Source organism: Pteropus vampyrus, unplaced genomic scaffold (assembly GCF_000151845.1).
Source record: "Pteropus vampyrus isolate Shadow unplaced genomic scaffold, Pvam_2.0 Scaffold68, whole genome shotgun sequence".
Classification (NCBI taxonomy): domain Eukaryota; kingdom Metazoa; phylum Chordata; class Mammalia; order Chiroptera; family Pteropodidae; genus Pteropus; species Pteropus vampyrus.
The window spans coordinates 909,664-937,235 of record NW_011888849.1 but is presented as its reverse complement, the minus strand read 5'-3'; the positions used below and the strand labels follow the sequence as shown (position 1 = coordinate 937,235).

At 41.7% G+C, this 27,572-nt stretch overlaps 1 protein-coding gene across 1 annotated transcript in view; it reads right to left on the bottom strand.

The window, feature by feature from the left end:
- The window catches only part of MYOF (myoferlin), a 139,345-nt gene that overhangs the window by 82,173 nt on the left and 29,600 nt on the right, over window positions 1-27,572 (bottom strand). Inside the window, exons 4-11 of the mRNA XM_023531470.1 lie at window positions 19,098-19,206; window positions 16,037-16,124; window positions 4,090-4,256; window positions 3,329-3,457; window positions 2,013-2,075; window positions 1,877-1,927; window positions 646-676; window positions 6-168 (exon numbers count right to left, since the gene is read on the bottom strand). Coding sequence (XP_023387238.1) covers window positions 6-168; window positions 646-676; window positions 1,877-1,927; window positions 2,013-2,075; window positions 3,329-3,457; window positions 4,090-4,256; window positions 16,037-16,124; window positions 19,098-19,206 — 801 coding nt within the window. The remainder of the gene's footprint in view (window positions 1-5; window positions 169-645; window positions 677-1,876; window positions 1,928-2,012; window positions 2,076-3,328; window positions 3,458-4,089; window positions 4,257-16,036; window positions 16,125-19,097; window positions 19,207-27,572) is intronic.

The following is a 27,572-nucleotide window of genomic DNA, read 5'->3' as shown; positions in this document are numbered from 1 at the left end:
AAAACAAAACAAAACAAAACAAATGTAAACAGTAGAGAATGTAGGTGCTCACAGGAGGCTCATCTCCAGTTCCCAGGACAAACATGCTGACTTTCATGTAACCTTTAGCACCCGAGCTGGCATCTTCAGGGTCATTGAGAAGAAGCCATTTTCTCATGACAGCATGACCTAAAATAAAAAAGGAGTCAAAGGACAGGGACTTTCTAAAGAGAAGCGGATGGATCTGTGATTCCGATTGCTGTAAGATATATAAACATTTCCTCCCAAGTGTCATTATGACACACCAAATTCAATGATAAGTGTCTATATTAATGAGCTATACTTTGTACGGCTCCTACCTTCATCCTGCTCTGGTGTGACTTAAACAAGACTCTCTAAACTCTATCAACTGGTTTTACAATTGATTTTGATAATATCAAAATATCCTCACAAAACAGAGAAATTATCTATTTGTGTTAGGATAATTACCATTAGATTAAAAAAAAATAAATCTATACTAAGCTACTATTATTCATTCTCGCTAAGTATCCTTTCCCTTCTTGAATCAAAAACAAAACAAAAAAAACACTCTTTTTTGATTTCTTGATTCTCCCAAATTTTCTTGATTCCCAGAATCTTCCAGTTCATGGGGAGAACATTACTTACCAGGTTCATCATAAACAAATCCAACATCAATCTGGGAAAAAATAAGTAAAAGAGTTTAAATAGATTTTAAATTCAGCTTAGTCACTTCAGAGAAACCATCGTTATTATATTTGAATGCGATGCTCTTGCCTAGACTTAAATTTTTTTGAGACTTGACATTTCTATCTTACCTCTTCTGCATCCCCAATGCCTTGCCTGATTTGTGGCCCATATAAAGACCCTCAATCATCATTTTGAATGAATGAGCTAGTAGTATTCGAGCTGGAAGGGATCATGGAAATTGGGTGACCAACATGTCCTTGTTTGCTTGGGACTTTCCATGTAGCACAGAAAAATCTCACATTCTGTGAAACCCCTCAGTCCCTGGCGAACCTGGACTGATGGTTACCCTACAGAAAGTGACCTGGCCCAACTTCCTAACTAATAATAATGTTAATATTAATATAATCATTAATATAATCATTGCTTGGACACTTCAATGTGCCAAGTGCTATGCTAGGTGCTTTATATATTCTATCTCATTTAATCTTTACAATGACCTCATTTTACAGATAAAGAAACTAAGGATCAGAAAGGTTGACATGTGGCTAGTTGATGGCAGACGGGGTATGAACACAGATCTGCCTGACACAGATCATCCTCTAGGACTTCTAGATACTGCAAGATCCTTCCTTCGAAAGGCAGCACATTCCATTAGAATAGCTGGGAAGTTACCAAGTATTTGCCTTTAATTCTAATGCAAGTTACTTGGAAAAGCACCCTGATTCTCATCCCTGGTTTGGCTTGCCTTTCATACTCTAGATTTATAACAATTGGCTTTGTAGATGGCACTCTGGGGCCACTGGTAAGTGGAACTGGGTGATGGGCTTCTCGCCATAAAGTACCCCTTCCCTTCGGAGCATGCATTAGCTTCCATCCACAGCTGAAACGCTGGGAAGAGCTCTGATGTGGTACCTTCAGGGCATCTTGCTTTAGGGTGTTGCGAAGTGTTATACTTTGGAAGTCCACTAGACCAAGGCCAGAGGACACTGAGCTGGTTTGCTGGCCCCTGGAGCACTCACATCCTGCTGGTATTCCAGCTCCCAGCAAGCATCGTGGCATTGATCCCTTACACATAACCTTAAGATGTCACCAGGACAGGCATCCTGGGACCTGCCCAGGAGCCTGATTTCTCATTATGAAAGTGTGCATCCTTGATGTAAGTTGAATGAAACAGATTGTTGACACTTACCTTAAATTCCCCCATCAGACAATCTGCCCGCAAAGAATGGGAATTGTAAACCTGGAAGAAAGAAAAGCAGTGAAAAGATTATTGGCTTTATCTGGCAGTTAGTGGGCACTGCCTTCCTACGCTGTGGCCCCCTTACCCGAATGCTGATGATCTCATCCATCAATTCAGAAGGGGTTATATGGACATTGTAGAAAAATAGCTGTCAAAGAGAAAAATGTTTGAATGTTAGCAGAGATGCGTTCAAGTTTGGTGGGTAACAAGCTATAATTTTGAGGGCCTTCTCAAAAAAATACAATACATAAACTCCAAATTAAGTTTGACCACGTGAACACATCGCAGGGACCTGGAAAAGGCCCTAAAGCTTAAGCTTCATGAGCGTCAGGGTAAACTCACTTCCGCAAGTTGGAAAAGGGAAAAAAGATTAAGTGACAACTATAGTGTTTACTTTACTAAATAAAAGTGTTCATTTGGGACCAGATATCTACTAGCTAACTGAGGTAAAGATCTAAAGTTATCCCATACGCTTAGGATTTGCATGACCTGGAAAGGTGAGTTTAATCCTGCTACATTTAGCTCTACCATTTGTATCTTGTTTCTCTAATTTTGTTCTTTCTAGCAAAACACCTTAAAAGCCAAGTTTGCCCATTGGATAATGTTAGTACCTAAGTAGAGTCAATGTTAACCACATTTTAACTCACTGTAACAGCTAAATTTAAGAAGGTTGATTGGCTATATAGAGAGTTAGAGTTAAACATACTAAAGTAAGAACCACTGGGGCTTGAAATCACATGGCCTGCTTCATCTTTGGTTTTATGTACCAATAAACTTTAATCTTAAGAAAGAAAGATTGAACATTTATTTAAATTGAAACTTTTTCTTCTACTTTTCACTTAGTATTTTAAATCTACAAAATAATTGAAAGAACAGTATAATAAACACCAATGTTCACCAACTGTTATCAATTGGGGACATTTCAGGTTTAGTGAAAAAAAAAAAAACCTGTTTGCTTTCCTTCAACATATATTGTTTTTATAGCCACGTAAGTTTTGACACCTTGAAAAAGTCAGGTTACTTAGTGACACAGAGTCATCCCTCAGAGGCGCGCTGCTAATTAGAAAAAGCAAATGCAGAAGTAGGCGACATCATGTGCTCCATCATAAGGGGTACAAGGGTCCCTGAGGAAGGGCTCTGTCAGTAAGTTGTTGCAAAAACACCAGAAAGATCCTGGCAGCTCTGAGAACCAAAGATGAAGCAGGCCACATGATTTCAAGCTCCAGTGGTTCTTACTTTAGTATGTTTAACTCTGGAACTTTGCGTCATCTTTACCAGTTAAGTGTGCACATGTGTTCCCCTCCCACATGGGTCAGGGGAGAGGTGGGTGGGTGGCAGGCAGGGAAGTATACATAAATAGAACAGACTCACTGAGCAGGAACATGCATTCCGCCTGTTTACCTCATCAAAAAATGGATTGTTCCCTCTCTTGATTCTTGTTCGGTGTGTCTGGCCACAGATGTGGACTTTGACCACAGGTCTTATATTGTTGCCACTTAACTGCCGGCCCTCAATCACTCGGACCCGGATCTGCAAGCACAAGAGTGTTGTTACCGACCCTTTCCCAGCATGCGTGTAAGAGCATCTTCAGGTGTTGCCTCCGTTCACCTGTGGGGATGGCTGACACCAGGCTAGAACAGCTTAGCAATGTACTAGTGCTCACGGACTGGAAGAGGCCACCTGTGCTTATTCTAAAGTGGGGACTGGGCTTGGGTTGCAGAAACCAAGAGCAGTAGTGGGGTTGAAATAGTTCAGAGCTGGCCCTGGTCAGGGCGGGGCAGGGCTGAGGTCCCAGCTCAGACCCCATCCTCTTGCCTAATCTTCCAGAGCCTTGAGATGTACTAACTCACTCCAAAGCTGTCTCCAAGTCTAACACAATGCCCAGAGCTCCGAAAACACCACACCTGTGTGTCTATTCTTTGATTACCTCTTTCCTACCTCCAAGGGAAAAGAAGGGTGTGGTTTTATTTCTCTGAAGAGCCTCATCTGACTACATCTGCTGCAGAAGAAACAGAGCTCTTATTGGGTTTATGCTCCGATGTCCTTTTTTAATACTTGAGCCACTGCCTATAGAAAAGGTCCTTCCCAAAATCACTAAAATTGCCAGAAGCTGGACAATACAGGGGCAAAACCAGGATGCAGGGCACTCGAGCCAATCCTACCTGGAAGTCCTGTGGCTTGTTGGACAGCATCCGCCTGCTTTTCTTTCCCTTTGTGAGCCTCCGGGCAAGTTGAGCTTCTGACACTGTCCCACCTGGCACCTTGGGCCCAGAGCCCCTAATGATGCTGTCCAACCTGTCTTCCTCACCTCCATCTTCCTCCTCTTCTCCTAAGACATGAATAAGGATTCCAGTCAGAGATGAATGTCTGAACACTCTGATTCCCTGAACACTGAGAGTTTTCAGTGTTCCTGAGGCAGGCGAAGGAGATGTTTCTTGGTGACATTGACTTGGGGTTATTTTGTCTCAGGTAAAGATCCTTAGGAAAATGCGTTTGTGATACATCAGGACAGTCACTTAGGTTGTCTTCAAAGTGACAAGGAGACCACCAGAGACCACAGGAGAGCATGAGATGGCGCAGTCGGACCGAGCCAGAAATCACCCAGTTCTGATCTTGGAGCCCAGGCTGAGGTCAAGGGGCCTTCCTGTGGGTAGGACGGAGGGATGACGATATACAGTGGGAAATTGGAGCCTTGCAGAGGAGGCTTCAGCTCCACCATTCCCCTGCAGGTCTTTTCTCTCAAGATTTATTCATGAGGTTTGGATTTTCCTTTTTGCTTGAGCCTCCTGATTCACGAATGCCCTCTCCACACTCAACGGCAGATGAGAAACTCATCTCTCGTTTTCTTGCCAAGCGGATCAAGGTGATCATCATGCTCTCCCCTTCTCCTCCTGGTTTGTCACTTCCACACACGTCTGTCCCCCCACAAATCCCCCTAGCTTCTCTTCATATTCAGGGGGAAAGAGCTTTTCCTATTTAGTACAGTGAACCACCTCTCTCATGCCTGAGAGCCCATTTCCTTCTGATTCTTTGGGAACCCCACCAATGTATCTCTCTTTCTCTCTCTCTCTCCCTTCCTCCCTCCCTCCTCCAGGGGTCCCTTCTCTCTGCCTTCAATTATGCACAAATCTTTCACTCTTTAAAAAAAAAACAAAAATCAACTCCACCTGCTATGTTTCTCATTTCTTTCATTCATAAACTCCTTGAAACTCATTGGCAAACACCTTTTCTTTTCTTAATAGATAAAAAATTTGAAATCTTAGTAATCTGCACAATATAAATTAAGAGCGACTAGAAGACTAACCACCTTGTAAAAAATACCACTATTCGCACTCCCTATTTTTGGATTCTGAAACTCCTCTTTTACAATGCAAAATCATATAAGAGATTTAATTTCCATATGGAGCCATTGGTCAGTCACTCACATCATAGTATGAATTAGTTCAATCAGCTTGCAATATAACACATCTCTTAAAGCTTGGATTCTGGAGTCATGCTACCTGGGTTCAAATCCCAGTTTTGAGCCATGTGAGTCTGAGGAAGTTTCTTACATTCTGTTTCAGTTTCCTCATTTGTGAAAAGGAGGAAAATCATAGTATTTACCACAGAGTATTGTAAACATAAAATTAATCTATGTGCAAAGACTTCAACACAGTGCCTGGCACACAGCAGCAGCCAACAAATTAATCTTTTTTATTTTTTATTTTTTAGTTTTGAATAATCAGTTCTGGTTGTAGCACAGAACACTAGAATAGCTACTTTTGCCCTTTGCAGGATAACCTGGGTCTCTTCCTCCCTATTCTTGAGGAGGCTTCAAAAGATGGGCTTTCTTGCTACCCATCCTGGAGCACCCGGATCTTGGAATGACCTTCCTCCTATTCTCTACCAGGTGAGCTCCGTTGCCTCAAGTTCTAGACAAAATGTACTATCTTGGGACAGGCCCTTCCCACCTTTCCCAGAGGGAGTAAGTCACCTCATCTCGTGTCTACCGCACATTGTTCCACCCAGTTCTCACCACAGACACTTGCATCTATTGTTAACCCATAGGCCTCCCCACCACCATCCACTCTCAGAAGCAGGGGGCTTGTCCTTTTCTTCTTTGCATTCGCCCCCATGCCTTACACAAACCCTAGTGTATAGCAAGGGCTCGATGGATATAAAATGAGAAATGAACAACTGAATCCTGTCTCCTACTTGTGCCTTCTCAAGTTCTTCGGCCATTTGGCAAATCTCCTGCAGATGCTATGGGGTTCTTCTCTTGACCTTGGAACCAGCCTCAGAAACAAAAAGAGGGTCAGGCTCCCCTTCTACAAACCTGTTCCAGGCTGGGCAATGCATGGCTTAAAGCTCCTCCAACAACTAAGACTAACTTCTGGAGCCCAAGTGGGATTTCCTCCCTGCTGTGGATTGTTCTATTTGGGATTGGTGGTTGTTTATGGCAGCAAGCAGGAGAAGAAGGAGGGGAAAAGCATCTCTGTGGTGCTGGACTCTGCATAAACCCTCATTAAACTCTTGATGGATGCTCCAGAAACGGACTGCAGGCAATGAAGAGCCAACATCTTCTGGAAACACCTTCTGCTATTCAGACATTAGTTTGAAAGGATGACTCAAAGGAAACCAGCCTAAGTCATGACTACCTCCAGCATCTCTGCACAGCAGCAGAAGGATATTTGAGCAGGAAATCGCCCCTTTATGTGGCAGGAAGCTGCCCAGGGTTAAACAATGCTACCCTTAGTGTTCCAAAAGAATGAGGGGGCCCTTAAGGCATTGCCGGACACACCCTTCTGCACAGGCTGTTTCATTACCCACACATTGGTGGCTGTGCCAGCATGCCCTGTTAATGAGACCCAGGCATGTACCTGAACCACAGCCACGTGACTCTTTCATGACCACAGAGGGCAACATTAAGTTGAGAACCACTGACTGAATAGGAAGCTGCCGGTTGTATTTGCTTCCTAGGACTGTTGTAACAAAGTACCTCAACCTAAGTGGCTTAAAATACTAGAAACGTGTTCTCCGATAGTTCTAGCCCCTCAGAATCCAAAATCAAGGGGTCGGCAGAGCCATAATCCTTCTTAAGTCCCTAGAGGAAAATCCTTCCTTGCCTTTTACTAAGCTGGCAGCTCCTGGAAATCCATAGTGTTTCTTGGCTTGTGGCCGCATCACTCCAATCTCTGCCTCCACTGTGATAGGGGCTCCTTCCTTGTGTGTCAGTGTGCCCTCTTCTCTTCTCATAAGGACACCAGTCACTGGGTTTAGGGCCCTCCTTAAGTCAGTACAACTTCATCCTAACTAATCACATCCTCAAAGACCCTATTTCCAAATAAGGTCACGTTCTGAGGTTCTGTGTAGACATGAGTTTTGTGGGGGGACTCTATTCGACCCACTACAGAGGATGTCATTTGTATCTTTTTAGTTTGTTCTGTTACTCCAGTCTGTAGCCACACAGGCAACTCCAATCTAGTGACCATTTTACTTCCTCTGCCCCCCACTTCCTTCATGTGCTAGCTTTTCTCCTAACCTATGTTAAATTCTGTGATCTAACACTGCAATCACTCCCCTATGTGCCCCTCAATCCCATCCTTCTCTCACTTTTTTGTACTCACCTGGTTCATTCACCCCTCCACTTCCTCCACCCATTCACCCCGGCAGCTGAAGTTGCCTGAGAAGAACAAGCTACTTTACTGACTAGTCTCACTTCAATTTCATGATGACACACCTTAAGTGGACTCACAGGACTGCCCAGGTATTCTGCCGCGTTCCCAGGGCATCTATATCAAAGATTTCCTGGCCACCGATTAGCCAACAATGTCACGTCACTTTATCTTTCTGAACTCCTACCTATTTTGCACCTTGAAAATTTCAAACACCCTTCTCACCATCAGTTAATGACTTCAATTCTTATTAAGGAAACAGGCAATCAGAAGAGAATGTCCACATCCTCCCAACTCCAAATCAACCATCCTACCTGCACGTGTTGTCTGTCTTCCGTCCTATAGTCACTGAACTGCCTAAGCTCTGTGAGATGACACCAACCCTTTCATGGTGCATGCCATCTCCTCCTGCTACTCGAGGATTTTGCTTCTGCAATTTCTGCTTCTGTATCTGCTCCTTAGTTTCCCCTTTTCTACTGGACCATTCCCATCAAGATATAAACATGCTGAAATATCGCCCACAATTCTTAAAAAATTTCCTGGACTCCACAGTGCCCCTACAGCTACTGCTCCATTTTTCTGCTCTTCTTTACTGTCCTGTTCCGGCTATGATAAGTGCTTTACAATCCCTCTGTATGAATGCCTCCTGTCTCCCCAACAATCACCATGTCACACAGTCGCTGACCTGTATTCTTTCCCAATGTCAGCAACTCTCTATGTGACCCATACTTGGTTACAAGTGATGCTTTAATTAACACTTAAGAATGGCTGTCTGTGACAACTCCAGCAATTTAACTAAACAAGTTTTCATAATCCCTGAAATGTACTGTTGGCCTCTTTCCAGTAGCTCAATGGCAATATTCCTGCCAACTGCCCCTGCGTGCAGTCACTTGTGACAATGACACTTCCCTACATGGCTACCGTTTGTCCATCCAGTGCTAAGAGTTGGCAGCCCTAGGACGCCTTATGTTACAGTCGAGTTTGCCCTTGGCATGCCCAGTGGTGCCTTTCTCCAATGGGTATCAAACTCTTTCCTTCCTCCAGGCTTCCACACTCTCCTCGTCTAGCACTTTTTCTCCCTATTAAGCAAAAAAGAGTGGGCTATTAGTCACTCAGATGTCACCAGATCTGCAGGCCATCCCTCCATCACCTGCATCTAACCAGAGGAATGTCCTGTTAGAACTTCTCAATGATGGCAACTCCTAGCAGTGGCTGAGGAAGAGGTACACTTGTCCAGTCATCAAGGACTTCCTCCTGGCCTGGAATACAGACGGTCCTCCACAAGCCCCGCCCCACCCTGGTCAGCAATCCCCTTTATCCAAACACTCTTCCCACTCATTTTTTTTAGAGTCCTAGAATGCCAACCTCTGCCCATGATATTAATTTTACTTCTCATAACGAAGTCTTATTAAGTGGTGGTACTGGTAAAGGAAGAATTTAATTACCTTGGGCCAAAGGTCATGGCAAAATCAGAACAAAGGGCTGGTATAATATCATCGGTGTAAGTTAAAAAGTACAAATAGTACAAATAGTACAAAATAGGAGAGAAAAAGTTTCTAAGCATGAAAACATTTTGTAGATAACATGATTTAAGCTGGAATGCTGAATAATAATTTTTTTGGTAGACATATATAAATAAATGTCTGCATAAAAAATTCACTACTCTCCACCTTGATTCTTGGGTAAATAGCACTATGTACAACCTAAGAATCTTCTGGAATGGTTCCAAATCACAGGCCAGAACAAAGGTACCATGAAGAGCTTCTAACCAAACACGGGCTGTGAGCCAGTCTAGGAAATATTGCTCTAAGAGCTCCGTCTGAGTCCGGGCAGGATAACATTAACCAGGTAAAACACTCAACTCCAGGACTTCTCCAATGAGCTCCAAAATCTGCCTTCATCAGACTCTCCTAGAAGTTCCTATTATCCATACAGATTGGAGGAGGTGGAGGTTCCCCTTTAGACCAGCTAAATTAGACTCTCTGGAGGGAGGTGCCAGAAATCTGCACATTTAAATATCTCTCTGGATGTTTTTACTGTGTCTAAAATGTAAGAACCACTTGTCTATTATGATCACTTCGATTTTCCTAAATATCCTAGAAAAAAAATTGGCCTAATACCATCAGTTTGCAGGACAAAATCAATTAGAGGTCCAATTCTGGAAACAGTGCCTGAGACAACCTTCTAGCACATTAATCATTTTCCAGTTCAGCTCTGACCAAGTCAGTCTCTATTCAGAAAATGTTCCATGGATCCTCAGGGTTGTCCATCAAGGACAAATGCCCCAGCCTGGTTCCTAGCCTTCAGGAACATGCTTCTCTTTTATTATACCTCTGAATGAATCGGTCACTTTCGTCTATTCACGAGTGTTCCCCAAAATGACCTTGAAAAAAAAGTTAAACCATATCCATCACTCATCTATCATTCACTCATTCATTTACTCAATCAACAGGCATAAATTGAACACTTATGACTTTGTAAACATTGTACTAGGCACTAAGAATACATAGTTGAAATAGATAGCTGGAAAAGTATTTTCTCTAAGAAATGGTTTCCCATGTAATAATTTGCTTAGTTTTCTCTTCAGGAATTTATTATATTCAGCTCTGACCTATAATTATTCATGTTTATATCTTAACTTTCTACTGAAATGCAAGCTCATTGGTGGCAAACATAAATCTGTATGCTCCCCAGTTCAGTAAATGCTTTCTGAACTGGCTCAAATTTAATTTCAAGCAAAGAGACTTTGGTGTTTGTGGAATGAAATCAATTTGAAGCACCAAGTCTGGCTATGCATGAGTTTTTGCATTTCAATTGTTGGACAAAGCACAATTTTAACAGATGGTTCTTTAAAAATAAATATGAGATTTAAAAATACTTTATTCTGGGCATGGGAATATAGGCTGACATCTGGTGAATGAAATTGGCAAAGTAACAGGTTTTCAGGAGGTCAAACCTGTAGTCTGGGTCAGCCCATCCTTCTGTCAAAGGAACAGTCTCAGAGGAAAGTCAATGAAAGAGATACCTTTGACACTACACACTTTTACTTAAGACATCAATGCACCAGCATCTGTTATCTTTATAACATTGGTATAAGTGTTCTAGGGAAGCATTCCTTAAAAATGAATCCCTTAGATAAGACACAGGAAATACAATCCGTAATTGATAAGCTGGATTTCATTAAAATTAAAAATTCCTACTGTGTAAAGGCAACGTCAAAAAAAAAAAGTAGAAAACAAGTCATAGACTGGAAGAAAATATTTGCAAAAGACATATCAAAGAAAGGACTATAATTTGAAATATACAAAGAACTCTTAAAACTCAACAAGAAAACAACCAACCTGATTTTAAAAATGGACAAAAGACTTTAACAGACACTTCACCAAAGAATATACACGGATGGCAAATAAGCATATGAAAAGATGCTCCACATTACATGTCATCAGGGAAATGCAAATGAAAACAACAGTGAGTTACCACTACATTCTTATTGGAATAGCCAAAATCTGGAACACTGACATCACCAAATACTGGATGTGGAGCAACAGGAACTCTCATTCATTGCTGGTGGGAATGCAAAATGGTAGAGATATTTTTAAAGACAGTTTGGCAATTTCTTACAAAACTAAACATATTCTTACCATACAATGAAGCAATCACCCTCCTTGGTATTTTCCCAAAGGAGTTGAAAATGTATGTACACAAAATAAACATACAAGAAAACAGCACGTAATTGCTAAATTTGGAAGCAACCAAAATGTCCTTCAATAGGGGAATTGATAAACTGTAGTACATCCAGATGATAGAATATTATTCAGCACTTAAAAAACGAGCTATTAAACCAATGGAAAGACATGGAGGATTCTCAAATGCATATTACTAAGTGAGAGAAGCCAATTTTAAAAGGCTATATACTGCATGCTTCTACCTCTAGGGCAGCCTAGAAAAGGAAAAACTATGGAGACAATAAAAAGATCAGTGGTTACCAAAGGTTGAGAATGGGGGAAGATGAATATGCAAAGCACAGAGGATCTTTAAGGCAGTGAAAATACTCTGTACTATATTATAGTTTTGAATAAATGCCATTATATATTTGCCCAAACCCATAAAACTATAGAGATTATGATGTGTCAAAGTAGGTTCATCCTTCATTAAAAAGTGTACCATTTTGGTGAGTGATGTTGATAACTGGGGAGACTATGCATGGAGTGGATGGAGGCAGTTATGGGAAATCTCTGTACCTTCCTCTCAATGTTGTGGTAAACCTAAAACTTGTCTAAAAAAATCTTAAAAGGAACTCACATGAACCCCTCAGGTATTCAATTCCTGTGACCCACGGTCATATTAGTTTCTTCAACTTGCAGGGGCAAATTTTTCTGAAAATCTTCAGTTTTGTGTTCTGTTATTAATATTTCAAATTTCTTTGCAGGACCCACTATGTGGATAGTAACCTTTAAAATCAATATTAATACTTGTGAATGGTGGTTATCTGAAAAGGATGAGACTGAGAGAGTTGAAATTTCTGTATCTTATATTTCTGTGACATTCACATTTTTATAAGCAGGTGTTGCTTTTGTACTCAAAAAAATCAATAATCTCAAATTTTTAAAATTTGACATCTATATAAATGAGAGGAAGCATACTTATTACTTTGATATAGAATGGTGAAAGTCTTTTTGTTTGCTTTTTTAAAAAGTCAATTCAAGAGAAGAGGGGAAAAAAACAAATTCTGGTCCAGATTCATGTTTATGTCATTAAGGTGTAGGATGACAGAAGGTGTGGCTGTCTTCCTGTTATTTCTGTCTCATTTTTGTGGTTTTACCATCTAAGACTGTAAGTGTGTGTGTGTGTGTGTGTGTGTGTGTGTGTGTGTGTGTGTGTGTGTGTTCCCTAGCATGGAGTTGTAGTATAAATTCAAAGATATCTTTGATTAATTTAATTGAATTGTCACATTATGACAAAAAAAAAATAGTTTTCCCTTGAAATATCCAGATAATCTAGGATATAATGCCAAGTTTCTTTCAGCTGCACTATGCAGCCAGCATTCAGACTGCCACTCTTGACCCAGCCTTGATGAATATTGATTTTACAGAGCAAAATAACAGTTCCAGATCGAAGAACCCTGTTCATTTTTTAAATAAAGAAATTTTACTTTGTCATCTCAAACTGCCCTTTGGACACAGCTCATTCAGAGGCCAGCACTTGGTAATATCTTTGAAATCCAAACAGAAGGGGCCCAAGTTCGGGTTCATTTCCTGTCTCCATCCAGCAGCATCAGGGATTCTAAAGAACTTCTAAGGAAGAGCTTGGCCAACTGCCGTCACAAAGCCCGCTAGGAGTCAGCTTCCTAAGAGGATGGGACTCTCAGTCCCCAAGCCTGCCTGAGCCATAGTGCTGCCAAGACAATCCAGGAAGTGAGGAGAAGAGGCTCAGGCAAAGAGAGCCTAAATGGCAAGGATTTTCTCCCCAGAGGGTTTAAAAGTTCAAGAGTTGGTGCTTTTCTCATCTCTAAGGAATCAGGCTCTGCTCCAGGGAAAATGCATGTTTTCTGAGTTTGGGCTTGCATGGGTCCATCTCAGGGAAAAAGACCTCCCCCTACACTCCTAAAAACTTCATAAATTGCTTATTTTCAAAGTCTTTCTGGTCTACTGGGACACAATCTTTTTTTTTTTTTTAAGATATTTAAAAAGAAAGCATTTAGTCATCTCGACATGACTCTGAACCAAATCAGATTATCTTTTTCTAATAGCTCTGCTTTCTAGAAGAAGCAATTTAAAAGTTCATGCAGTATGCCATCCAACTGACCTCATGACTAGAAGCCACCCAGAACTGTTTTTGTAATAATAGCAATAATATTAACAACAATAATAATAATACCCACTATTAGTAGCACTTACTGTATGCCAAGCACTGGGCTAAGTACTTTATATTAATTATTTAATCTTTGTAACAATTTTACAATGTAAGTGCTACTATTATCCCCACATTACAGAAAAGAAAGCTGAGATTCAGAGAGGTTAAACAACTTACTCAAGGTCACATGGTTGATTAACCATAGACACAGAATCCAACCTGGGCCAGTCTGACCCCAAAGCTCTGGGTCTTATCCATAGTGTTCTGCCTTCAGGATAAAAAAAAAGTCATGTTTCCAAAACTGGACTGAAATTTCCTGGAAGGCAGGAGCTACGAAGCACTTACCCCCAGCACTGTGGCATTTAGCACTGGGTCAAGAAACCCGGCAACCATTTTCTTTACTCCATTAATACTAAGAAATAGTGTAGCACCGGTTTACTATAAAGCACAAGCTTATTCTTTAATTGAATGAACCCTAGTGTTACTTGTTCCCCAAAGGCCTGGCTGAAGGGGTAACACAAAAAGGCCCATTTAATATTTTGTTTCTTGAGATGGAATAAACATAATGACACTGCCTTTTGTCAACCAGTATAGTGGGTTGAAAAGAGTCCCCCCCCCCCCAAAAAAAAATCATGCCTACCTGTAACCTCAGAATGTGATCTTATTTAGAAATAGGGTCTTTGTAGATGTCATCAAGTTAAGATGAGGTCATACGGAATTAGGGTGGGCCTATTCCAAAGACTGGTATCTTTATAAGAGGTGAGAAATTTGGACGTAGACACACACAGAGGGGAGCACCATGCGATGACCGAGACACACAGGCAGAACACTATGTGATGACAGAGACAGAGAGTGGAGTGATGGCTCTACAGCCAAGGAACACCGAGGATTGCCACCGGAAGCTAGGAGGGAGGCATGGAACAGATTCTCCCTCAAAGTTTCTGGAAGAGCCCAATCCTGTCGACATCTCAATTTCAGACTCAGCCTACAGAAATGTGAGAATAAATTTCTATTGTTTAAGCCACCCAGTTTGTGGTTTTACTACAGCTGCCTTAGGAAACTAACACTGGGTCCAGCTTAGGAAAAATGTCAGTGTGAGGAAAAGTGCCCTGATCTTCCCAGTTCAGAGGCCATGCCAGGTATCCCACTAGTTGGGGCTGCCTTTTGTGGGTCAGAAAGCACCTACTGCCCTTCCCAGACCAATGCCATGGTTGGTGAAGGAGGTGGGAAGCCCTGATAGTGTGCTGTTCAGGACTAGTCTGTTTCCTCTGTATTTCATTTGTCATCACTGCTGTCACAGGGAGCTGCTGCCAGGCTCTGGGGGGACGGAGAGTGTCTGAGGACCCAAGAGCAGCCCATGGTGCTGCTGAACAGCGGGTGGCTGCAGAATGTGTTGCTGATGTGCTGGCTATGTCAGTCCCGACTGTCCCCAAAGAAGAAGGAGCCAGTTGAGCCATGCTGGACACTCACAACTACTTGGTCAAAAAATGGGTCAAAACCTGCATACTTGGCTGTCTGTGGGGTGTGGGTGGGCGGGGCAGTGGCTGGGGTCAGGCTGAGGTGAGACCAGAAGTCAGGCAGGAACGGGGCAGAGACGCCACAGGGCAGGAAGGGAGGTGCTGCTGCGGATGCCGAGCAGACCGCTCAGGGGGCCAGATTGCTGAGTTCAGAACCAAGAGAAACAAAGAGAAAACAGGACCTGAGAAGCCAACCCTGGCAGGAATGAGAGCCTGAACACCCTCCCAGGAAAAAGAATTTCAAGGCCGCAGGAGAGGGTGTTGGGACAAGAAGCTCTTCCTTTCCTAGGGCACGTGCCAAGGCTGGGGACACAGGGGGGCATTTGGTGACACATCTTAGGGCAGAAGAAAGGACAGAGACACTTTTAACATCGCATCTCCCTAGAAAGATGCTAAGAGAGGTCGAACTCAGCTGAGTGAAAGGCCTGATTGTTGTGGACTTCCATCCACCCGTAGCCCAAAGGCCGCCCCTGAGCTCCCAGCCCCATTCCTACCCTGAGCAGCACCTGATGGCCCTGAATGACTGACAAGTCAGAGAACAAGGAGAGTAAGGTGGGTTATGCAAAATTTCAATTGCTTAAAGGACTGGAGGGGCTGGTTGCTGGGGGCCGGGAGGGGATCAAGGTCAAGGGAATGAAAGAAAGAGGCTCCAACACAAGGGCACTGACCAGAAGACCGGCAGCTGAGAGTACAGCCTGGTGATCGCACATTTAGAGGTGAAGTGACACATAAGAGTAGAGGCCAATCCTGGAGCTTAACAACCAGCACACACTGTATGGAGTGGAAGCTGCAAACCCAAAGCCAAGCCTTGCTAGGGACCTTCTGCTGGAATCTGTGTGTGCTGGATAGATCACTATGAGGCTGGTCAGTAAGGGGCTGTCTCACCTTTCTCCTTTCGCTTGAAGGGCATTTTGCAAACAGTTGTAATGTCTTGATTCAGGGCAGCTCCACCTGCCTCACAGAGTCCTGTCTAGGTGGGCAGGGAGCTACAGACAGTGTAATGACAAAGAAGGCTTCTCTGGAGACTCTTGTGTATCATCAGATTCCCCCTGGGGTTGGCTGGGCCTCCAGAATGGTCAGCTTACCTCCCACACCTGACACGCTGGTCCCACTCAGATCATTTGGATGCGGTGTTGAAGGTGGATCATAGCCGATCATCAAGTCAATGGTGGCCTGGGTAGAAATAATGAATTGCAGACAGAATCGGTGCAGGGCATTGGAATGCTAACCAAATCAGCAGGATTGAAAGTTCTAGAAGGGGTGTGCAGGGGGATGGGAAAGTGAGAAGAGAAAGGGAAGGATGACATATGCTCCACTGTTTCTATCTTCCCACATGTCAGCCCAGGTGGAGTGGGAAAGCCTGGGAAAGGAGTTACCTGTCACAGGTTGCCAAGTGTACCGTAGCTAACGGGCAACCTCATAAACTGGAGGAAAGTTGTGATGGACAAGCATGAACTTGTAATTGGCCTCCATCCTAGCCTGGAGTTGGCTTCCAATCACAGAATTCCAGTCACAGGGGCTCCTTTTAAATGATGATGTTATTTGTGTTTGCTCATTGACTTCTTTATTAATTGCTGAAATTTATTTTCACACATCTCTCTAAAAAAAACTTTGAGACTAACGAAAAATTATATAACAATGTGATTCATAAAATAGGATAAAAAAAAGGGAATCAAGTCTAATTAAAGAGGAAATATATTCAAATCATGAAGTTCAAGATAATTACCTCTTGCATAAAACATGACCCCAAGGTGGCTAGGAGCCAAGGCAAGAAAAAAGAACTGAAAATGTTATGTAACTCTCATGATCAAAAGGAAGAAACATGGGAGTTCCTTATAGGAGATAAATTTCTCATATGGGCCATTATTTTAGGGCAGAGTTTCCCATACTTTTATATTTCATGAACCTACAAAATTTTTAAAAATTTGCTAGGGGTAGTCAACATTGGGATGAAAACACATGTCTACAACTACTATCTACCATAAAGAAATGAATTTTAACAGGAAAAATGAAGTACAAACCTCAAAATAAAGGGTTTTCTTTGCAAATAAGGAACACACACACACACACACACACACACACACACACACACACACACACACGTTACCAGTTAAAATGGAGACAAAATATTTAGGACATATTTAGACTAAAAATTTCTTCATTATTTACCTGAAATTCAAATTTAAAAAGGCATCTCATACTTTCATTTCCTACTTTTGGCATGTCTGATAATTTTCTCTCTTTTTTTCTCTCTCTCTCTCTGTTTTTTTCATCTGTCTGCTCATCAGTGAATACTCCCTTATGGATCAGCACATTCTGTGGCCAACTTAGAAACTATGATCTGGGAGACACTAAACAGGGTAATAAATGATGCCCCCAACAGCAGTTTTATGGCAAATAAAGAATCATAGGAGCAGCATCTTATGCTAAAGACCCAGGCCACAGTAGGAAGACCAAATACAGGAGCATTGAGGGGCTCAGTTGCTAAACTTAATTGGAGAATCAAACTTTTAAAACCTAGAAGAGTCCACGAATGTCTTAATCTATGGACCAGTGGATGCTTAATATCCTGAGGACTCCCAGAGCTGCTCCAGGGACCCCAAAGAGGGATAAGGGGTATGCCGGGGTTGGGCGTGCGGCAGGAGTTGAGGTGCTTAATCTTCCTTACTTCAGTCAATCACCATAGTTCTACTGTTCCAGGGTTCTACATATGCTTTCTTCTATGCTTAAAAAATATATATATTACTGACTTGTACCATCTTTCCTAAGTATCATGTCCCTCAGTCAGGTTTTGGATAGGTAGATGATAACCGACACTCTGAATTTACGTTTTATGGTTAGAATCTTGATTCATAGGAAATCCATATGTTTTGGAGACTAGACCAGCAAAATTGACATTCCTAATGGACATTGAGAAACCTAACCTGTCTTCTTGCCTATAGGAAGGAATGGCCTCTTTTAGTATAAAATTTCCTCCTTTTGTCCAGGCTCCCAAGCAAAATGAACTGATTGTAAAATGAAGGTGTTAGAGGTTAATACTATAAGCATGGTAGCTTTATAAGCACTTGTTAGCAATCATATGAAATCTGAGAGCTTTGCTACTTGAGTCAATTTTCTCTTAAAGTGCACTCGAGAAAGAGAATTCTGGTCTCGTATCAGACAATATCAATATGTACTTATTTAGAGAGGCTGTGATCAGAAAACATTCAGCCACTACATTATTCACAATGGCCAGGACATGGAAACAACCAAAGTGTCCTACAACAGATGATTGGATAAAGAAGCTGTGGTACATGTATATGATGGAATATTACTCAGCCACAAGAAAAGATGAAATACTGCCATTTGCAACAACAAGGATGGATCTTGAGATAATCATGCTAAGTGAAATAAGTCAGAAAAAGTTGAAAATCACATGATTTCACTCATTTGTGAGATTTAAAACTGAAAGCAACAAACAAATAGGACAAACAGAGACTCATGGACTCTAACAGAAGATTGGAGGTTCCCAGAGGGAAGGAGGGGATGGAGAGGTAGCTAGGGGTAAAAGGGGTCAAATATTTGGTGACGGAAGGAAATCAAACTTTGGGCAGTGAACACACAATGCAATATATATATGACATACTATTGAATTGTAAACTTGAAACTTATTTGATTTTATTAGCGTCACCCCCAATAATTTTTATTCAAAAAAGAAAACATTCAGCTGCTAATAAAATAATAAAAGTTATGCTATTAACATCTTGATATTCCAAGGTAACACTAATACCTTATCTTCTATATAATGTTTCAAAGAATACCTGATACACAGAGCTATGCTCTTACACGAATGTTAATACCCAAGTGAATATGCTCAGAGCTGCACCGAGAGAGGGACCCACTTACTTTATGGTATTCTGTCGTAGAAAATCAAGTTTATCTAATTTTCTAGTTCTGTGATTGAGAGTGTAAGATAAGGCCATATCATCTGCAAATGAACCAGTTTATCTCAAAACCAGTAGGAGAGTAAGATAAGGTTATATCATCTGCAAATGAGCCAGTTTATCTCAAAACGCAGTGAGCTAGTTATAATTTCACTCTTTTCTCAATAAACTTTTGCTTAACCATCTCACTTTAAAGCCATTCATCAAGAGGGAAAACGCTTACCCCAGTCTCTTGCCCCCTTTCATTTAGCAGGGAGATCAGTTTGTACGGCAGTGATCTGCTCTGGTCACCGATCAGTTCCTTCAGGGATACAGTGGCCGTGCCAATTAATCTGCAGTGGAAAAGAGAAAGTGCACAGTAACCTAAGTAAGAGGCATGCTTCCATTTACTCATAGGCCCTCTTGATTCCCTTCTTATTCATCTGTTATCATTAAAATCACTCATAATGAGATGTGAGCCATTTTGCTCTCACCCTCGTAGGGTGCTTTGGCAGTCAACATTACATATCGGTCATCACTTCTCCATAAAGTAGTCATTTCAAGAGTCAAACTATGTCACCAATGAAATTTCAAGTCATAAATGAGATTGATAGATGAAAGGCAAAGACTGAATATAGTCCCCCAGAATCCAGAAAGAGAGAAAAGCAGGACAAAATTCAGACATTCCACTGTTTTGGAAGTTTAAAAGGACCCATAAAACATTGCCCACTGTAAATAGTTCCCCCAAGTAGACCTTAAAGGGTACATAGGTTGTTAGTTTACTGATGGGATCAACTTGCTACCCCATATACTCTGAAGAAGCATTTAAAAGTAGGATGTGTGCACTTCTCTTTCCTCCTGGACCGAAAGATTATATTCAGCCTCTACCACTTACCCATCTACCTCTGAGTGCAGTTAACACTGATACAGAGGGTCACAAGTGTCTCTGCTCACTGAGAGACGCTCCCTAATAGCAGGAATTTTTGCCTCCTTTGTTCACTACTCTAACCCCAGTGCCTGGAACGTGGTATGTTTCTTAATAGATATTTACTGAATGAAGGAAAGAATAAATCAGTCTACATATATTAAGAATAAAACCCAAAACGTTTTATGTAGTTAGGGCAAATGATCAAAAAATTTATAGAACACACATCCCCAGGGAGTTAGTCAACACACTATTGTAACACACAACATGGCATAAGAATGGGTGAATTGAAGAACTTCCTTTTGTAAAATGCAATCAAAAAGCAAAGAGAGCCCAGGGATGTGTTCTCAGTATGGAAACTGAAAAAGGAAAAGAGAAATAGTGAGCTTTTTTAAATGTTATTTGTTTATACCTTGCCTACATTTGCAGCTTCGTATACTAAGAAATAGCATATATGATAGTATGGAATATCGTTAGCATGAAAATACAAACTAAGTATCAAATCTTCAACGTGATAGAAGAGATTCCTTACATCAAAAAACTCAGGTTGAAGAAACCATAGTTGAGCATAAAAGAAAACTTTGGAAAAATAATAATCAGGAAATTTCATCTTATGGAGACATTCATTTTATTTTAAAATGTAGTACATTTTTTAAAAAAATCAGGAAGTGAAAGTTGATGTCAACCTCAGGCACATCATTTTTGAACTGACTTATATCCATATTCTCCTCCCCTACTCAGACTTCAGAAACAGGACTAGATTGTAGATCTGGAGCCTGGCACCCAAACACATACATCCAGTGTCACTTGGCGATATTAACAATGTTACTGAATATTATATTGTACAAGACCAGAACATTGTGATGGCACCCTATTTCACCAGGTTACCCAGTGATGCGAGCCATTTGCACTTGGTTTCTTGGAAGAGTACACCTTTTTGGGAAGAACTCCAGACAATACACTCAACAACCATGATGAATTCTAATCTCTTCTAATATCACAAGGAGAGTCAATTACTGGGAATGAGAAAGAAAAAGTCTGCCTCCAGGGGGATGGGTGAACTTTTCAGCCCTTTTAAGTCAATACAGAAACCGGGTCTCTCAGTCAATGCTGAGACTTGATAGGACCTTTACAGAGCAATTTTCCAGAGGAGTATGTTTACTCACTTTGCTTGTTAGATTTTTTTTTTTACATGAGTATGTTTACTCCTCATTTGAATTTTTATTCCCCTGACAAATAGAAGACAAGAGTCTATACATGACTCTGTTTCCACTAGATGGAGCAAGTAAATCTCCCACACAAGGTAAGAGCACCTGGCAAAATCACTTCCGTGTCTCTCTCAGCTTCCCGCAGTGTGAGCCTGAGGAAAATTTCTTTCTGAGTTTTAAAAATAGGACAGTGAGCCAAGGGTTTGTCTATTTGAGTTTTTACGAAGAACAAAATGTGAAAACTACAGGTTTCAAAGTCTTCTGACTGGCATCGAATGTCTAAATGAAGTCCTCGCCTTGAAAGATGTGGAAACACACTGGATTTTATTTCTCATATTTCCATGACTCATAATCTAACTTTATGATTAAAATGATGATGTTGCATGTTTAAACAAGTACTGATTTGCTTTTGTTAAAGTCAAGATGAATCTCTACCAGCAATAAGTAATTCTTGGAACAAAACAAAAAATGCCGCATGCTGGGACAATGTGAGTGGGAAGAAGGCTCGCCTGGGGTTGGACCAGCATTTATCAACCTCAGTTCTACTGACATTTGATCCTCAACCTCTACCCACTAGATCCCTACACATTGCCAATTGTCCCCTGGTCAGCAAAATCGCCCCAAGTTGAGAACCACTGGGTTAGATGATTCCTGTTCTAGCCCTAATTCCATGTCCCAACTTCCTTCGAAGCTTTGGCTAAATCACCCAACTCTCTGAGCCCACTTCATTATCTGTGAATGAGAGGATTGAAATAAATAATCACTTTTTAATAATCAGACCCTTTTCAGCTCTAAAAGTCTGCTACTAGGCTTATATATGTGATGTTCTCTACATATATCTATGTCGAAAACTATTTCATATTAAATATTTCTTTTCTCTTAAAGTCCTTCTTCATTAATTTAGGGGAGAAATATCTTAGAATATGTCCGTGATGAACAATCCAGAATACTAGGCAATTTCTACCTTCAGAGTTTACTTAGCCTATAATGTGAGTCAAATTTAAATTCGTACAGGTTGTCAAGAGGAAAGGTTAGGCGAATAACAGAAATGTGAAACACAGTGAGTGCCATGTAAGACGATAGGGAGTGGTGGGACTTGTGGCTAACTGGAGAGAACAGGCTTGCCTGAAACACAAAGGCCATCTACTGGCCTTTCATGGCCCTGAGTGGTTTTACAGTTCCATTCTGACTCAAGCAATATATGCTGCTCTCCTTTCCTTATAAGAGGATGTGAGAGGGTGGTAACAGATAACTGACTGGGAATGGAATAAAATAAATGAAGCCAATTATAAAGTCTAATCTCAATTCCTTCTTTCAGAAACTTTTAGTCCCATTTCCTAAGCTTCACTTTTTTATCATAAAATCCTGATGTTTTTGTGTGTGAGGAAGTGAGAGTCATATACAATAAACTTGAATTTCTTCTTTCTGAAGTAAAGATAATGTTTAAATGAAAGCCTGGAAAGACTTTTAATCCTCCAAATATTTTTAACAGCTAGGTTGAGCTGAAGAAAAATGTAAACAGTTACAACTTCTAAGAGCTTTTACTGTAAGTTGAAGAAAATACCCCCTATGGGGAAGTCTGTGCTCTGTTGGACTCTGAGGCACGCCCAGCCTGGCCTGGCCTATTTTCTGTGATGTTGCCTAGATACAAAATACTCTGAGTCTGGGGAATGATGACTTGGCCTCTTACACAGGGGATAAGAACAGTTCAGTCAGACCACAAGCCAATTTCCTTTAAAGGAGGTGACCCTAACCCAAGAATCCTTTTCCTTTCATATTACTAATACTATAAATATGTTAAAATGTTTCAGTGTGACAGTAATGGGGAGACTTTGCCTTGTATTTTCATGGAAAAATAAGAGTCTCCCCATGGACTCCACCCACCACTAAAACAGATGGACTACATCTCAAAAGGAAACTTTATAGTGAAAGAATCTCAAGGATCTTTGGCTCTCCAGCTTTACTTGTGGAATTAATGAAATGCAGATGTATTCTGACGTGAAGAAAAAGCCAGTTCTGCCCCTGTTGCTTTCAGTCCACGAATGTCCCTACGGTTGTGAGTTGGGTCTCTATGTGACAGCAAACTAATTCTAAGCGGTAGGAGCAACTACTTGAAAATAAGCCATTACTATTGTGGGGAAGAAAAGAGTTTAGCTGTAAACTAGTCAGCTTAGCCATCCAAGTGTTGGTTAAGAACTTCTTCAACTGTTCCCTTCTTGTTAAAACTGGCAGAATCTAAAGTGTTTGAAAAAGAGCATTAGCGTGGAAGCAAATGTTAACAGCTGCATGCCACTGTGATGAGTAAGGGCTTTGTTGGCTAAAGTCTTAAACATTGGAGGGTAAGGATATGGAGTAGGTATATGCCGCAGGACACAGCCCACATGGAGGAGGGTTTACTGGGAACGGCCTCCATGGAAGAAAGGAAAACTATGTTGGAGGCTGGAAAGTAATCACATGTTGCACTGTTTCAACCCCTAGAGACGTCTCAACTTCCCAACCTCTGAAGAAGAATAACAGTCCCCAACTGGGCTGGGGACAAATACTTCTCCAAGCTGTTCCCAGGTCCCCTGTCAAAACAAAACAGAAAGAACTACGACCTGCCTACCCTTTGAAGCACTGGGCTCTCAGCCAGCTGAGCCTTGTCTTTTTGACCAGACCTGTGTTCCGGGCTGGGCCCCGTCACCCTTCTCCACACTCTCCCCCTCCCCTGGGTTAGTTTCGGTTAAGTTCCTCAGGCCCCGAGGCAGAAAGTGGGAGAGGCAAGCATGCACCTTGTTTTCAACCAGATAGGTGTGTTGTGGGAGAGAAGGGAACTTTCCTCTACCCTCAGGTTTCTTCCGGCTGGCCTAATAATTAAATCTGCGTGAGAGAGATCAGCAAGAGAAAATAACCAAATTTAATACATATGCACACATGGGAACCCCACACACATAAGGGAGTCAGAGACCCCACATACATGAGAGGTTAAGAAACAGAAAGCTAAAAATGAAGTACGTATGACATTCTCAACTAAGAATTACCTTGGGGCCTCCGACAGGGGAAAGGTCACTGCAGGGGCGAAAGAAGAGCAGATGTTCAGCAAGTAGTAGTTTGCTCTGCCACATCCATAGGTGAGACAAGGTTACCTCTGATAATCTCTTATTATGGTCAAGGCCTCTCAAATTCTTCTAGGTATTTAAGGGGGCGTGGTGGTGGTGGTGGGGAGATGCAGAAGTTCCTCCTAAGCCTGCAAGGTCTCAGTTGCCTTCAGCTCAAAATAATCCACATACCTCAGAGGCACATCTTGTGGTGATGTGTCTAAACCTGCACAATGTGAAGGGGTTCAGAACAGGCCTCCGCAAAATGTGCCACTTTGGCACACGAATTATTTTGAGCTGAAGGCCATGAAGACCCTGAGAGCTCATGAGAATGTTTTACCTCTCCCTTAAATAATTTAAATTAGGGGTCTTGTGCATACTAAGAGTTGTCAATAGAAATAACGTTTTATAACCTATGTATAGGGTAGAGCAAACTTCTAATTAGTGAACATCTGCTTTTCTTATCATTCTTTAATGACCTTCTTCCCTTCTGAAGCCCCAAAGCATTGTACCTCATCCTTAATGCAAAATGTCATATATACCTCATTTCCCCTTTTCTGTCTCTGAACTACCATGTATGTGGGATTCCCGTAAATACATAGATAATTAAATTTGGTTATTCTCTCTTGCTAATCTGTCTCATATCAATTTAATTATTAGACTAGCTAGGAGAACCTAGAAGTGTAGAGCAAAGTTTCTTTCACCTCATAGGTGGGAGAGACAGAGGCAGCCATGGCAGCAAATCCTATTACAGGAAGTCCTTGGTAAGCAAAACCTCCTCAAAGTGTAATTCTCAGGTTTCCCATCCACTTCGCCAGTGGGAAACCCCCCTGAGTCTCCTACCAGCCCACCCTCAACCTCTGGATTAGTCCATAAGCCATTCCTCAGAATGCGGTTCCCCGACTTCCCTGTAGCAGAATCGCTGGGGGTGATTACAGATTCCTAGGACTCTGAGTCACACTTTTTTTTTTTTTTTAGTTAATTCTTATACCCAGGAAGTTTGAGAAACAATGGTTTCAATGGGGCAGGGAAAGGTGGAGAGGTAGATGGAGGGCTGGGGGTTGGGAAGACAGCTGGCAAAGCCAGATCTGGGGAGAAGAGGATGTGTGTGGTTTTTCAAAAATACACTCAATATAATAATATAGGTTAATATTTGAAAAATGGCTATAGAAATCCAATTATTTAATATAATGAAGTAGTAAGCAAAGCTATTAAGATCTATTCGGCAGGCCTCATCATGTGCACCCTTCCCATGGCTTCCCCTCCTTACTCAGGATCTTCAGAGAGTTCTGAGGCTTTTGTCTTATTCATTGAAAGGGAGCAAGAGTCTTAGAAAGATAGAAATGCTAGTCCACACAGTGGTTCCCAAACCCAGCTATGTACAGCCCCCCAGGGTGGGGCTGGGCCCTGTGCTTTTAGCAAACTCCATTCCTAGGGTCTGGAATCACCAACCTAGCCTGGAGGCTGTGGCAAGATTTGCAGGATTCAGGGTCAGCAACAACTCCCTTTTTGCCAGGCCTTCCCTAGTCTGCCACCCCTGCTGCAAATGGTGTCACTTTAACAAGAGAAGGAGCTAAGGGAAAGCCCAGGCCTCTGCATCAAAGCTTTCCTGGTCACTGAGGCATTGAGGCACCGAGGCCACACTCAGTTACTTTGTGGCTACAGAGGGGCACGTTAACTAGCCTAATGTCTCTCATGTAGGAGATGCTCAATAATTATTCACTGAATAAATGACTGTGACCTGCTATTTTGCCATTTGCACCTGACCAATTCTCCTGTTCATTTAGTCCTCAAAGATGCGAATCTGTGCTTGCCTGCTCAGGCAGTTTAGCAGAGCTCCTAGGCTCTGTCTCTGTTTAATCCTCCATCCATTAAAATCAAGGTAGCAGCTTTCATCCGTCCATCTGTCTGTCCGTCGGTCCGTCCATCCATCCATCCACCCAGCACTTAGACCTTATGAGGTAAAGAGGACAGCATCACATAGTGATTAAGAACATGAAGCTAAGCAGAGCTGACTAATTTGTACTCATCCTTGTACTACAAGTTCTGTACAGGTTGTCTAAGTTCTCCGAGCCTCAGTTTCCTCATCTGTAAAATGGGCATAATGAAAGCTCCTACCTAATAGTGTTGTTGTGGGGACAAAAAAGCGGCCTCATAGCTCAGGGAGGCCTGCATGGCAGGCCTTACGATCTCAGAGACAGATGGTAGGATGGTCTGAACATGAAAGTTCCTAACTAAAATCGAGCCATGGAAGGTGATCAAATCCAAGGCCTGTAGCTTACTTGACAAAGGTCAATCTTCACCTTAAGTGACCCTGTTTATGGTCTGTTTACATCTAAGATAACATTCCTCTGAAATGTCAGAGTAATCTCCTTTCCCAGACCCTCCCCCACTCCACACGACTTCTTCACCAGAGCAGGAGACCACAGAATCCTTCACTGTTATCTTGTTCCCCTCATACCATCTCCAGGTGCTGTTAATGTTAATTATTAACTGTAATCACCGAAGTAAAAGAAGTATGTGTCTCTCTCTTTCATTTTTATCCCATCCCAGAGATTTCCCTACTTTGCTTTCTCCTGCCCCCTTAATCTACCACCCGTGGATTTCATAGAACCCTCCGTAAGTCTCCTCTTTTTATCTACTGTATAAAATAAGCTGCAAAACTGCCATTCTCTGGAGCATTTTCTCAATCCGTTGAGATTTTGCTTCCCAGCAATTGTCATCGGTTTGGCTCAAATAAACTCATAAGTAGTCTCTAGAGGTTTGGACATTTCTTACATCAACAGTTGTAAGGATTAAAAAGATGATGTGGTGAATGCTTAGCAGTCACTTTTTGTTATTATTTCAGACACTGCTCTAGAAAAAGGGATCTAAAGAAAGCATGTGAGTGTAGGCCAGTACCTACAGGAAAAGCTGGTCTGAATTCATGCACAGCCTAAATCACAGGAAGGTGGCTTTACCTCTGCAGGGTCTGGGTAGGTGAGCGTGGATAAACAGATAAGAACCCATTGTAACTGGCCACATCCACTTCTATACAACCACTGTGTGAAGTTCTTCAAACCAGTACTTTCTCTTTCTCTATATATCATATAGCTCCTTTCCCACCTTCAGTGCTATATATACCATGAATCTGTTTGGAAATAAAGTTTATTTTCAGGGTTAGACCAGAAGTAAACTTCAAGCTGTAGTTGAATTCTAATAAAATCCAATTTAGTGGAATCTGAAGAGGTTTTTAAAGCTACATGTCTCATGTTTCATTAAAAACAGACCTCAAAACAACTTCTTACACAAAAACCCTATCTAAAGCAGCATGCGTGCACACACACACACACACACACACACACACACACACGCACACCCCTCACTGTCATTTTCCTCCATTTTCACTGATTTATTTTTCTCCATCATACTTATTGCCATCTGATATACTACAAGTGGATTTATTTGTTTATTATCTGTTCTCTCCACTTAGATGTAAGCCCCATGAAAGGCATGGAAGGAGTACCCCC